The following is a 14,367-nucleotide window of genomic DNA, read 5'->3' as shown; positions in this document are numbered from 1 at the left end:
AGTTTCGCCAGTGGAAAATGCTTCATGTTGTGTTGGGTAGAAACAAAACAACTAAAAATGTATAATAGAGGTAAAAGGTTATGTGTGTATGTTTGTGAACTGAAATTGTCCACTTGAACAGGGGATATTCTTAGAGTCCTGGCACTAAAAATAAATGCAGTTTTTAGAGCTATGTGACCAGCATCAGAGTGTGTCCAGCTATTTCTGGGTTGTCTGTGACATACGTAGTTTCCCTGTATAATATGGTACGGTCTTCAAGGTGCCCTGAGATGAATTTTGCTGTGAATAAAACTGAAGTGAAATTGAATTCTGTCTGGTTACCCACCTGTCTAGCATTTGACTGTTTAGAAAAATGTTATTGCGTATCTCTTCCCTCCATGTGTATGTGCGTTTGTCTCTTTCTCCGCCTATCTAACACACAGCTTCACACCTCGCATATAGACATGGCTTGCTTCAGAGAGCAGCAGGGAGAAAAACTGTGTGAAAAACCATGAAAAAACTGGCACTTTCTGAAAATAAATTGCTAGAAAAGGGTCTCTCATAAATCTGAGTGCATTTTCAATTATTCCATTGTTGCTGGACCGGAGATTTAATCTGCTGTTGATTAGAAATGTCTGAAAACATAGGGGTACATTTTTATCACTATGGAGCTGTTATGTGTTCTATTTACCATTGCAGACCAAATTTCAGTGACCAGCCAAACCTTTGAGTATTGATAATAAAGAACCCATTTCATTTGAACCATTTACTTTCCATTTATGAGTAATGCTGTTGAGAAACACTCTGGCCGTTAAGCTTTCCTGCAACATCTGATGAAAAGCAGCCAACTACCTGCTCCAGGTTGGGAAGGAGTTGGGGAGTGAGGCTAGAGTGGAGCAGGAGATTGACAAGCGGGTTGTGTCTGCAGTAGTGTAGATGTTGTAATGGTTTGTTAAAGTAAAGAGAGAGATGAGGGCGCAGGCACAGCTGACGTTTTACAGGTTTTACAGGTTTATCTCTGTTTCTGCTGTCACCTGTGGGCATGTGCTGCATGTAGTGACTGAAAGAATAGAATCACAAATATGAAAGGTAGAAATCCAGTGGTAGAGTTAAGATTGTTCATGCATCTCAAGATGTCATGCTTTAGGCATGTTCAATCCAATGCAGAGTCTGGCTTTGGGTGCCCTATTATTCACCCAGAAGAGTAGATGCGGTGACCAAAATCTGGATATATGATGGTAAATGAACTGATGGAATGACCTAATATTGTGTAAATATCAGTTAATTCTTGACAATTGGTATAATGCAGTAATTACCGATGTTCAGTTCAACTCAATTCAATTTTATTTATATAAAATTCTGAGCTGAAGCCCCCTGTTGGGCCACAGAAGTACTGCAGATGGGCTGCAGTAATAACAGATATTTAGTTTGAAATTACTCACAAGTATGGTCTTTTCTTATTTATATACATTTTTTAGTTATATAAAAAGTAGTTGGGTCAAACATTGGCCTTAACACTTTGGATATTACTGGATAATATTAGCAATGTATAGCAAACAACTTTTATTGTTTGTTTTGAAAAAAAAAATCCCTTTCTCTTGTATTTTGGTTAGAGTGAAGATTTAAGATTGAGTGTGACCCATGGGGATTTTCTGGTTTTTAAAGGGTCGCACTCTTGACTTACGGATTGACTGGTATGACTGGTTTACTTATTGAAACATGTTTGCGATGGCCTATTACCACAAAGAAATGTACTACAGCTATTGGATTTAATAATAATTTAAATAATAATAATCACAATGCTAAGATCTAAGTATAATTGGTTGAACCGAATATTGCGACTATCTTTTTGAGCCTAGAATCACCTGAGTCATGTATGAAGCTGCTGTTGTTGGCAATTATAGGTCCAGGCTACAATAGAAGTGTTTTCCATAAGATACATTTGTGACATTTTTACCAACCTTTTTACTTACCTACAGTGATGAGTAGCAGGCATTGGATGAAAGACAGGTTGATCAACGTGAAAAATTGAATGTGGGATTTGGATCACAACATAAGCTTGCAGGATGTACTTCACATTGCAAGATCTGAAAACAGTTATGAACATGAATGGCATCTGCAAATTGTCATGGATTGAGAAATAAAAAAAAGTTTACTCTTAATGTTTAGAATGGGATTATTCTAAATTATTAATATTTTACTCTTCAGCAGAGTACTTGACATATATGGGTAAGCTAAAGCAATGTCATTTGAAGTGTTCTATTAAGGTAAAGAACTGATGTCAGTCAATTAACCTCTCCTAAAGTGCTTTCTCCAATCTGACACAAATAATTTTACTTTAGGACAGAAAGCTGCACATCTGCATCTGAACTTAATTAATCTGTTTTTTAATGGAATTTGACGTTGCCTGCCAGTAGTACAACTAGACTGTGTCAAACAACTGCCAGTTTCAGACTAGTCTTTGAAGTTTTTTCTACTTTACTCCTTTTTCATATTGTGCTCTAATTACAAAACGAGTCATCCACATATCAACTTTTTTTTTTTTTAATCTAAGAGGCATTCATTGTAATTTGTGATGTGGTCTGATAAATGATATCAAATAGAATTTACATGTTTTGAATCTGAGTCTAGTCCTGCTTTGTTTAACCATTTGATTCACTTGTTTTTCTTTCTTTTTTTAATTTTTTATAATATAATAATGACACTGACCTAAAGTGAGTCCCCTTCCTCATTTCTGCTCACCCACTTTAAAATTAGTGTGCAGAGTGATAAATAATAACAGGTTCCTTATGTTAAATAAATGTCTAACTTAAAATCCCATTATGGTTCTCTGACTGCTTCGTTCTATCACAGTGATTTGTCAGATGGCCAGTTTTATGGTCCCTTTTTTATGGCAGTGGAGGTAACATATTAACATTATGACAATTTATTGAGGACTATAAAGTGATTGGCCCTATTAAGAGCCTTTTTGTCTTGCATAGTGCATATTGGCATAGAGACTAATTACTTGTCTCTATGCCAGTAAAATTGTTCTCAGGATTCAGGACATATTTGATCATAAATCTGGTGATTTTGGAATCAATATTGACCCTGTTGTCTTGGTGTAAGGAGCAGACAGAGTGAGGCGTTTCTCAAGCCATTCATTTAACTTGGTCAGCTTTTTAGCTCACGCCATTTCACCAAGCTTGTGTTGCACATCAACTGTACTGTATTTTTCCACTGAGCTACCTAATAATAAAACTACCCACCTAATACTGTGAAGGGCCTTGCCCCCATAGCTCTAAGCTCTGGTGCATGGACACAGGGGATCTAGGGGTGTATGACAGTGAAACTATGGGTTACGAGGTGGGACTTTTTGGGATTAGGCTTGTTCTAGAATTTGCCACAGATGTTTGATCAGATATGTGCGTATGGAGGCTGTGTCAAAACTCTGAGCTCTCTGTAGTCTTCTTTCTGTATTTCCCAAGCAGTTTCTGTGGTGCATGGGAGTGTCTTGTTTGTATGGGGCCTCCTACTGGTGCAGGGGGAGTGGGATTGTCATCATATTACACTGGTTATCAGTGTTATTTCTGTCATCTGTCAGTTGTTTTAATGTTGTGGCTTATTGGTGTATAGAAAGACCAAACTGTTAAGCAATTACTGATGAAAAAGGGCAAAAATGCAGTCAAGAGCTTGGCAAGACCCGGGGAACTTCAGGGAAATAATTTCCACACTCTGGCAGTTGTAGCTATACCTAAACAACTAGATTGTTTTATTAAATGAAAGCTAGATTATATTAGTTTAAGTCTTGAAAATACTTAATCATCTGTGAAATTAAGTCCAGTAATCATAGCCAGACTAAAACCCAAATCTTATTAATGTGATTCTGGTCATTGGCTTTAATTAGTTACTAGAACATCCACACAGTTAAGTGTTTCAAAATGAGTTTCATAAGCATAGGCGACTTTCTTCTTCAGCAAAAAGCTTATGTCCATTAAATTGTTGAATAAAGTTTTGTTTAGCTAACCCGTTCTTCTTTAATTTTCTTTCCTGTGCTTGAAAGGGATTGAACGGCATTTAACTCGCAGACTAAAAGAAGAAACCTGAAGTATCTGGAATATCTATACTTAATATGCACATAAAATTATAGCTTTCATTAAAAGCATCTCTTTGAACTATTTACATACTGCCAGGAATCAAAGTCATCAAAGTCAAATTTACTGAGGCTCAATTTTTTTTTTAGAAATTAACAGCAGTTATGGAAAGCAAGTTCAAATGATCTCCTGGTATATATCAATAACCCCGCGGTGGTACCCGGCTGAGTTCATTTCACGCATCTTGGAGATAAATTGATTAACATCTTGTTATATTCTTTAATGGTTCACATTATTGTAACTCCGTCTCACACATAGCTAACATTAGTGCTCCACGCTGCTCGTTGACCGACGATTGTAGTTTATGTGCCAGTTTATGCCGTCTACTTTTTTTAATGGAATTTATAATCCTGGAGATTGGAAGGGTGCCAGTAAACAAGATAACACAAAAGCAAATTACACACACAAAAAAGAAAAATTACCATTATCATCACTGGCTCCTTCCATGGTTGCTAGGCAACCAAACTCTGCTATTCAATTGTTCTGTGTTCCAGGGTGTCCAGCTGGTCCGGTTATTCCCTTATCACAGGTACAGTGAAAGGCCCCAGTGCATTGTGGGATTCAGTGCACCAGAGACTGAATCAAGCAGTGGTTTCTGCAGTTGTTCGATCATCAGTCACAGTAAATGACTCAGATGTTCTCTTGTAGCAGCGCAGTGTAGTTGTGTGGGTGTTATTGTGCACGCACAGCAATCCAATCATGCATGAATTAAATTAAGGTATTTGGAAGTGTGTTTTGTTTTTTTGTTTTTTAGCCAGGCAAGAGGTCTAATTGGTAATAAATAACCCCCATGCTCAGATTTCCAGGTCAGCCTCCCACTGGATGTTTGCTGAAACAAAAATTGGAATAACTAAGGGTTTAAACATTGTTTGTGTATACTGTTTTACTCTTTGAAATTTACCTTTTAATTAAAAAAGGAATTTAGTTTCAATCATAGTTTGGGAACATGTTTTGTATTGGCTGGATAATTAGATTTTTTGTGATTATCCTTCCCTTTTTTTGTAAACACTATATCTGTTAAATTACTTGGCACTAATATTCCCTTGGAATGAAGATGAATTGGCGGTTAAAGGTCAGAGATTAAGGTCACTGTGACCTCATGTCTGGCTGTTGTTGTGAATACAATTAATTCAGGAAATCGTTCACTTGGATTCGAGGGTGATTGGTATAGAATTCGTTGGTTAAAGGTAAAAGTCACCGATTATAAAATGTCTTTGGCCATAACTCAAAAATATGCCTCATATTTGTGATATGATCAATATATCTTTTATAATTAAATGATAAAGTGATTTGTTTTATTTACTGGAGGCTCTAGACAAACATGGTTGTAAACTGCAGCTTTACTGTTTTTGGAGAGTTACAAAGCTGCAAGGTGTCAGTTTTAGTTTACTACTGTGTTTTTCCTCGAAATGATAGGGATTATTGCAATAGACTGGGGACTTGCTGGTGTAACCTGCCTTTTCGCCTAAATGACAACTAGGATAGGCTCCAGGTCCCCCTCTCTCACAACACTGAATTGGATAAGTGGAAAAAGATTGATCGATGGATGCATGATGGGTATTATCTTAAGCCGCTGCTGTGGTCTTCTGTAGATCAGAATGCCTTCTGTCTCCTTTAGTAACTGTTGAAATTTCGATTACTTGATACAGGCTACATTCCTTTTAGCTATTTTGCATAACTTCTAATGCCTTGTTGAGTTTTCTAGTCTTGTTCTTGACTTGTGCCCTCCACTGACATCATTACTCAAGCTACTGTTCTCTAGTAATTAGAAACCACTTGTTTTCTCCATCATTTCCTGCCTAAGGAGGTTCATGAATTGAATTTTATGTGCAAAAATGTGCAGTTTATTCTTTATATTCACATTTTGCACAGCTTATGGGGATTTAGAATATACATTTGCCACAAGGGGAAATGTGTTATTTGAATGCTAATTGACTAAAAATCTTTAATGTAGATTGTTGTAGTCATACTTGTTTTGAACTGATATCTCAAAACATATTGCACACAGCTCAATAGCAGCTGGCCAGCAGTGTCTTTTGTTTCGTTTTTTGTTATTGTTCCAATTTTGAAGTTTTCTCCTGAACATAAGAGAATACATCATGCCTCATTTTAAAGGCTGGCATTGACATTTCTAGGAGTAGGTCTGCTTGACATAAACATTACTTCAAGAACATTGCTGACATTTTTCATGGCTTATATAAATGCATCAGAAAATGTCACTGACAGTCTATAATATACTTTACTGATTGACAGTCAATAGGGTCTGATGAACTGGTTGAATGTAAAAGCAGAGGGAGACACTGTGAAAGTGTGATAGAAGACAGATTTGCTGAACATATGCAGAAACCGAATGTCTGACTGTAAGTTTAAAGTTTCCTCGCAACTGCCCGTCATCTGAATCTGAAGCACATTGCAAGAAGGCTTATGTGTTAGTTGAAATGTAAACATTGCCATTTGAGCTGTGAGTGCAGAAATCCATTCCAAATGATACAAGGTGCTTTGGTGAGCAATGTGTGGCATCTGAAAAATGTATTTTTAGTTCTGTAATGTTGTCAAGGTTTACATTGGCTGGCTATCTGCCATTTCCTGGTTAGCATAAAATCTGTCACAGGCAAGGCAAGCTTCCACGGAGGAGAAACAGATTGCTCGTGATGTCAGTGCACTAGGTCAGGGGATATAGCCGGAGCTTTGCCCTGAATGTGGAAACCATGCGTGGCCAAGTGCACAATAGGAGGAAGATTGAGAGGCTATAAATAAACACAGTAATGAGAGTGTGGTGTCACTGTCATCATCATGCCCTGTTGCCGGTTGCCTGTAGCCACACCTTCTTTCCCTTGACCTTTTGACTGTCATGTTTCAGTTCTTGCATCCCTAAATAAAATAAAGAGATGTAAAGAAATAAAAAAATTTAATGCCAAATTTGTTTTTAGTTGTTTTGATAAGCCATTTGATTGGGGAAGTTAGTTAGGTATACAGTAGCCTGTATGCTAACTAGTTAACAAACACATGCTACACCGAAATCTCTGATCTGTCTTTTTCTTAAAATAACATTAGACATTCAATTTTAGAATCTTCTCCCTCAAGGTCTCGCAGTGCATGAGAGCACTGTGGGTCACAGAGGGGTGCAGCTGCTCCCTGGTGCAGAAGGAGCATATACTGCAGAATTTTCTCCAGCTGCCACAAATCCCATGTTTAGAAAGTCTTGGTGACTTCTTTGAGTGTAATATTTAGAACTCTGGCTGAAATGACACTGATAATTCCAGTTTACTGTGTAACTATAGTGATTTATCTATAGTTTTGCTACATATATTAGCAAGTTCTGCCACAAAAAACTCCCCAAAACATAATAACACATTAAATCGAGTCATTATCTTTAAAATGGAAGTCAAGTTGAGGTTTAAGAAAGGATAACCATGCAATCAAAATTCACCTTTGGAACCAATCTTAAGCTAGAGTCACACTGGAAGACCATAAAAAGTGAATGATATTCAGTGACTGCAGGGTGAATAACCACTGGCTAAGCAAAGTGGGTGTTACCCACCCAGATGAATTTCCCTCAACTTCCAGGTGACAACGCAGGATACTGTTGATTGATGTACGACCCGATAATAAAAACATTTAAGTGTTACCTAGGCAACAGGAGCCTGGAATGTCTGCAAGCGATCAGCCATCAGTACGAGCATTGCTTCCAGTTTGGACGCAGCTTTAAGACAATATTCACAAGGTGTGTTCAGATGGCAAAAATACTGACTCCAAATGTAAGTTTTCACTGTGTGGGGAACAACTAAACAACAGTATATCACTACACAGCGGAATTACTGTCTCTGCTGTAGATGTCTGTAGATGCTGTTGTTGTAACTCATATATAAGAATTTGTATTTGCATAGCAATTTCTATAAAAATGGCACAATATAAGGAATTTCCATTTATTTACAAGTTATTTATTTCAGTAGTATAGGATATATGATAGTATCTCTTGTTTGTTTTTATTTATTTAATAATTTTTATTTCAGTAATATAAAATTTCCACGATAGCAGCAACAGGTATCTGATGTGTTAAGTACAGAAGGGAGTGTTGTCTGCACTCTTATGGTATTCTAAATGGAGAAATTGGACCGTGCTGTGTGTGTACACTGAGGAGTGGTAATGCAGCTGTACTTGTGCACTCATCACTTAGGCTATTAAAAAGGGGCAATTACCAGTGCTCTTTGTTTATTCCACTCAGTGCCTTTGTAATCAAGGGTGTGATGAACATTGTAGCGTCTCGGACCTATTATTGTGCAACCTTTTTTTAAAAAAATACTGTGCACATATTTTCACTTGCTGCAACTATTGTAACCACTAAAACGATATAACGTAAAATCATTTCTGTTATATTTAGTTTATCTTGCAGTACTTTTTGTTCAATCAACTTAAAAATGTGGTCCATCTATTTTATTTTTGTTATTCTTTTTAAATGTTTATCATATTTCATTAGCATGGCATAGTATTTCAAGTGTCGTTTAGTGAATGAAGAACGAGGGGTGTGCGCCACATCACCGTTTATGGTTTATTCTAGGAATTTGATAGCACTGCACACTGATCAGTGTGAGATTAACGAGATTTGACAAAGCTCACAGCCTAAAAAAGCACAAACTCATGAAAAAACGCTTGCCACGTCCCCAGAGGGCACTTTGATTCCCTCTATCCTCCTGCCAGCTCACTTCATGCCTCGCTCCGCTCTCATTGATGTGAAAATCGTTCTACAGATACGGGAATATCAATGTCTGTCCATGTGTGCCTGCTTGCTAGTGTTACGCACCTGCTCATTGTGTGTGTGTTTGTGTCTGTGTGTGTGTATTATTTTATTTTAGTGCTTTATCCTTTCACATCCGTTGAACCTTCTGTCTGAACTACATCTGAGCAGTGGTGTAGCCGGGACACATCACATAGATGAAAAGAAGAGAGGCTTTTTTTTTTTTATGTACACAGCACATTTAAATTGTATGAGCTTGTTATTGTGCTTTGACTTAGCTTTGGGAGGGTAATTGAAAATGGAGCTGAATACATGGTTTGTTTGCATGTGTGAGACCAATGAAACAATATGAGGAAAGCCAGCCTCTTGGGTGTGAATTCTGTGTTTGTTTGTTTTTCGTTTTTTGTTTTTCAGGGTCTTACAATTGTATATACTTTTCTAATTAAGGGATTGATGTTGTTTTCATATGCATCTTAAAATTCTTAGAAATTTACACCCCAGATATTTGTTGTAATCCTCCTCCCCCAGGTTTCCCTTGTCATAAGACTAAAACATTTTTTTAATAACATGACAAGCACAATCTTGCTTAATGAAGATGTCTAAGAAAATCATGCTTCTCACCAAGACAGATCAAGCCCCCAGAGAAAGATGTGGGTGAGTGTGTGGGACTGCTGCATCAGTCTCATCTTGCATGGCCTCGTTTCCACTCTGGAGCATCAGAGATTTACCATAAACCAGAGTAGAACCAGCAAAAGAGTCTAAAATCACTTTATGGTCCTGAGTGGCCCTAGCTCATGAGAGACCAAAGCCTGTGTATCCATGACAACGCTAAGATGGGATCCACTCTCAGCCATTGACTCCTCTCAGTCAGGGCTGAGTGCTGAGGGAGGAAGTAGAGATAAGGAAAGATTCAATTCAATTTGCTCTGAACGACTGCTTGCCCCTCATGTAAATAGAATGAGCAGGTTACACTCTGAACTACACAGGAGTAAAGCACTGAAAAGTAGAAATGAGGGCGAGAATTATGTTGTCACGGCTGAGTCGTCTTTGGTCCCCAGAGGTGTGGAAACACTTTTATTTTTTTCCATTTTTCATTTTAATTTTATTATTTCAACCACTTGAAGAATCTCCTGGAAGAAAGAAACAGCACATCCGTCCCATTGAAGTCTCATCTATTTGATAAAGGAAAATTGGTTCTCAAAAAAAGGCTTTTTGTCAGTCCCAGCTTTGTTTGAGTCCTTTATTTGAAATCTCTAGGACTGTAGTGTTTAATGCTACAGCCTACTGTAAATATGGATACTGCAAAAAGACCTAGAGAAGACCTGCATGGGCAGCAAGGCTTAATGGATCCCACACATGCCGTACAAGTCTCCCTAAACACCTGTGTAACTGCAGGCTCAGTTTATAGCAAGGAGGAGGAGGCAGGTTCGTTGTTAGGTTCCTATCCTAGTCATGATGACCCAACTCTTTTGAAATCAATAGCCATTTCCATCACTGTCTTGTTAGTCAGACAGAAAGAATCCCAGATGTATACTCCTCTTCTGCTGCTGTACACTTTCTAAATAAAGGTGGTGCACTTTCTGTCACAGTCAGCAATATACTGCCTGCTACATGTACACGATTTTTATATTGCTGTCATGTTAAGTACGACAATGATCGAGATGGTTTATTCCATATTATCAGAATAAACTGATCTGAAATTTAACCCTTGGAAAAACGTTTTTGGAACTAACCATTGTTTTCCACGTAATGGTGAAAAGGTTCCTTTTGACCTCTATTTTTAGTTTGGCCAGCATACCCACAGCATGAATACAATCTCCTCCATACACCCCTACTCTCGCTGCTTTTGATCTTAGGATCAAGCTGCATCCCCTGGGCTTGGTGTGTCAGACGATTCCTATTTTCTGTTAGCCAAGCTGACTTTGGGTACACAGACAGCTTTCACTGGGCTCAGTGGAGTTGCTAGAAGAATAAATGCAACTTTTCCACAAATATTTACTGTCTCTTCCCTGTGAAAGACATGATAGTAGAATAATTTCAAAACCTCTGAGGCCATATTAGGACAAATGTTTTCTTCAGCATTAACGCCACTGATGTTTGAAGCTCAATTATGAATTATATTAGTAACAAACTTAAATTGTCTCATTTGTTTTTACATTTATTTACAGTACTTGCATTTTTAAAGCCTTAAGAATTTGTATAGTAACCCAAAAATCAAGAAGAAATCTTCAGATTTGCCTGCAGAGTGCGAAAATATCTACTGGATTTTTATCATTTCACCTTTTGAATTTCATAGCTTGGTAGGCAAAGGTTATTTTCTGGTGGTGTAATTCCATCTGTGCATGGTTTCTTTATCTGAACTTTAATCTCAAGGATCATGGGACACCTTGCAAGTGAAGTCAGAGCTCATCACTCTGTGTCTCTGTGTAGGTGGAAGAGGTGGTGGATGTCGGGGCTTTTGCTGCAGAGGATATCCACATACCCAGCATCTATGTCCACAGGGTTGTCCAGGGCGCCAGTTGTGAAAAAAGGATTGAGGTACAAATTGATACATTAAAGAGCTCAGAGAAGTAGACACATTACATTTGGAAGGCATGCAAAGCATTCTGGATTATGAAATTGTAATGGAAAAAGAAAAAAAGATCAATCCTGCAGTGATAGAACTGTAGAGATGAACCTTTCCCAAGCCTTTTCGCATTTCTTTGACTGTTCAGAAATAGCCTTTGTTGTTTTATTCATGTGTCGTGTTACTCAACCAGAATGAACTTTTCAAGATTATATTATATTTCCATATGTTTCCAGAAACGCACAGTAAGGAAAAGCCAAGAAGAGAAGCCCAAGCCAAAGAAGGAATCTGACATTGTTCGAGAGAGGATCATTCGCAGGGCTGCTCTGGAATTTGAGGATGGCATGTATGGTATCCTTTGATGGAAATGCAAGCAGTGAGAGGATAAAAAAAATCATATACATTTGTGAAGCAGTGGCCTACTTTTAACGCCCACCAGGAAAACCAAACCAAAAAGTATCCAGCTGCCACAGAAGAATGCTTTACCTTGGCTTCCTTTATCATCAAGTTGCATAATAAATGATGCACATAATGTGCTATGCTTTTTTTTTTTTTCTCCCTGTGGTCTTTAGTTACATTTTATCGTGACAGCTTCTGCCCTTCCTTGTGAAATCATCTTTAGTTTTTGATCGACTGATCTGTGATTAACCATGGACTTAACATGACTGTTTAGTGACTGTTTAAACAATGCATGCATTTGTTAATCTTAACACCTTTTTCCCCTGTCAGAAATACAAATATCGAAGCTACTGTCTTTAACAAAGAATAATACAAGCTAACCTTGGTATTGGTATCCCCATGCTGGCCAGCAACTTTATAAAACCAGACATCACTGTACACCTCCAGAGTGAAAATGGGATTCTGGGGCTGGTAAGACCCCTACGTTTTTGTTTTTTTTCCCTTCCCTCAGGTTTCAGCGCTTTGAATCTTGACTAAACAAGCTAACGAGCTACATATTTCTTCATTCTTTGCAGAGACGTTTTTTTTGAAGTGGCAGTAAGCATGTTTCAAACTGAATAGCCATTTATTTAACCAGCATCATTCCTAGTTGGGGCCCTCATTTGAAATGTGTTTCGATTGTTACGTAAGAGATTGTAGCAATTTGACGCTTTTTTTCGTCCATTTTTCTTTCTCATTATTTGCCGGCTGAGCCTTTTAACAAAGGCTGCCGCTGCCGCTGCTATAGAGTGGCTCTCCAATCAGTTGTGTTGACAGAATGTAGGCGCCTATGGTAATTTCTTATTTGTCAATGTTATATTTATGACTGCCAGTTTCAAAAAGGTACCGATCTCTCCACCTCCTCAGTCTCAAAAGATTGCTCTCTTTGTTGAAAGCAGAGAAAATCGATGCCTCATCTAATCGGAGAAATGTGATTGTGCCTCTTTCTTCAAAGACCATGGCCAGTCAGGCTGAGTGACATGTGTCCTGCCTGCATGTGTGCATTTTTTCTTTTTACCTTTTATTTCTTTTTTTATAGGGTCCCTACCCCACTGAGGATGCAGTAGACGCAGACCTGATTAATGCTGGTAAGGGTTATCCTAATGAACATCTAATTTCCCACGTCCTCTGACAAAATTAGATAATTTATTTAAGAGAGTTAAGTATGAAAAATGGTCTGGGAAAATATTAGGGAAAATAAGAGCATTTTATTTTACCATTTTTTCCCTGCCTGCTTCATGCTTGGCACAAACTTACTCAGATAATACTTGTTTGTTGACATTTGACAAGTGTCCAGTTATCCAGCATCGTTTTTCCCTCTCGAATTCAGCCTTCCATTAATTTTTTTTAATGCCATTGTTGTATGTTTTTCTTTGTTATTTACTGTCTTCATGTTCATCTCTAAAGTGCGTTGCTTTTTGATGTGTTGAGTGTTAAACTCACTGCTATGATAAATGAATTGCAATGCTTTGTGTTGCTTTTCTGCAGGGAAGGAGACTGTCACTGTGCTCCCTGGGGCAGCGTATTTTTCCAGTGATGACTCATTTGCTATGATCCGAGGGTAAGTCCATAACACACAAGCTTTTCAAAACTTATTTGTTGAATTCAAGTAAGATATGCCTAACAGTGGTGGACTTAAACGTAAGTCCCTTAAAAATTATTGAGTCACTTATAGCTTGGAGGTATACATAAAGTGAGACCTTTAAAAACATCATTTCTAATCTATTATTTACTGAATTTTAGAGTGGTCATAATTTCATGTTTGCTTATCACCTGCACCAAACACCTGTAACTAGAGGCCAAAACCATGACTCACAATGCTGGACAACACTGTCATCAGTACAACTACACAGCAGCCTTCCAAATATTCCCAAGGTCTTCGGTTCTTATTGATTTGCCAGCTCACTGTGATTGCCCACCCAGACTCCCTGCAGTATCAATTCTTTTTGTCCTCCCAGCAAGAATTCAATATTGCTCATAAATAATACTGTCCTGTCACACTGGCAGGTACCGAATGGAACAACGCTAAATTTGTCCATGTGTGAGTGTGTCTGCTATTGTGCAGATATGCTGGGAAAGAATTACTCAACATATGGTGTGCTGTGAGCCACATTACCTCAGACACCACACTTATTATGTTACACTTGGGCATTTAGACTTTATCACTTCTTAGTCTGTATGTGTTTGTGTGTGGCCAACACCCACCATGAGCTGCTACATTCTTTTGCAGAAACAAAAAGGATTAAAGTGCTTTATGATTATACAGTAGGCAGCAGCACTAATCCGTGCAGCTGTAGACATCCTAGTGATACCCCTAACTGCCTGTTGCAGGACTTTACTTTGGACTTTAAACTCCTTATTCTGAAGCAGAGATTGCTTCTAGTGAAGAAAGTATCACACATAAAGAGACAAGTGAAACTTAATTTGCTAATATAGTGGATTATAGTGGTACCTCTAGCACAGGGGTCGGCAACCTTTCTGATGATGAGTGCCATCTAAAATTTCCTCAGAAGTCA

At 38.0% G+C, this 14,367-nt stretch overlaps 1 protein-coding gene across 1 annotated transcript in view; it reads left to right on the top strand.

Moving 5' to 3' along the window:
• Positions 1-14,367, top strand: part of oxct1a (3-oxoacid CoA transferase 1a) — a 53,699-nt gene that overhangs the window by 8,436 nt on the left and 30,896 nt on the right. Inside the window, exons 8-12 of the mRNA XM_005741704.2 lie at positions 11,278-11,385; positions 11,650-11,764; positions 12,189-12,283; positions 12,891-12,939; positions 13,340-13,412. Coding sequence (XP_005741761.1) covers positions 11,278-11,385; positions 11,650-11,764; positions 12,189-12,283; positions 12,891-12,939; positions 13,340-13,412 — 440 coding nt within the window. The remainder of the gene's footprint in view (positions 1-11,277; positions 11,386-11,649; positions 11,765-12,188; positions 12,284-12,890; positions 12,940-13,339; positions 13,413-14,367) is intronic.

The sequence above is a fragment of the Pundamilia nyererei genome, unplaced genomic scaffold (genome assembly GCF_000239375.1).
Source record: "Pundamilia nyererei isolate P.nyererei 1_Seehausen unplaced genomic scaffold, PunNye1.0 scaffold00113, whole genome shotgun sequence".
Classification (NCBI taxonomy): domain Eukaryota; kingdom Metazoa; phylum Chordata; class Actinopteri; order Cichliformes; family Cichlidae; genus Pundamilia; species Pundamilia nyererei.
The sequence above is the reverse complement of the archived record's forward strand: the minus strand, read 5'-3'. Positions and strand labels throughout refer to the sequence as shown.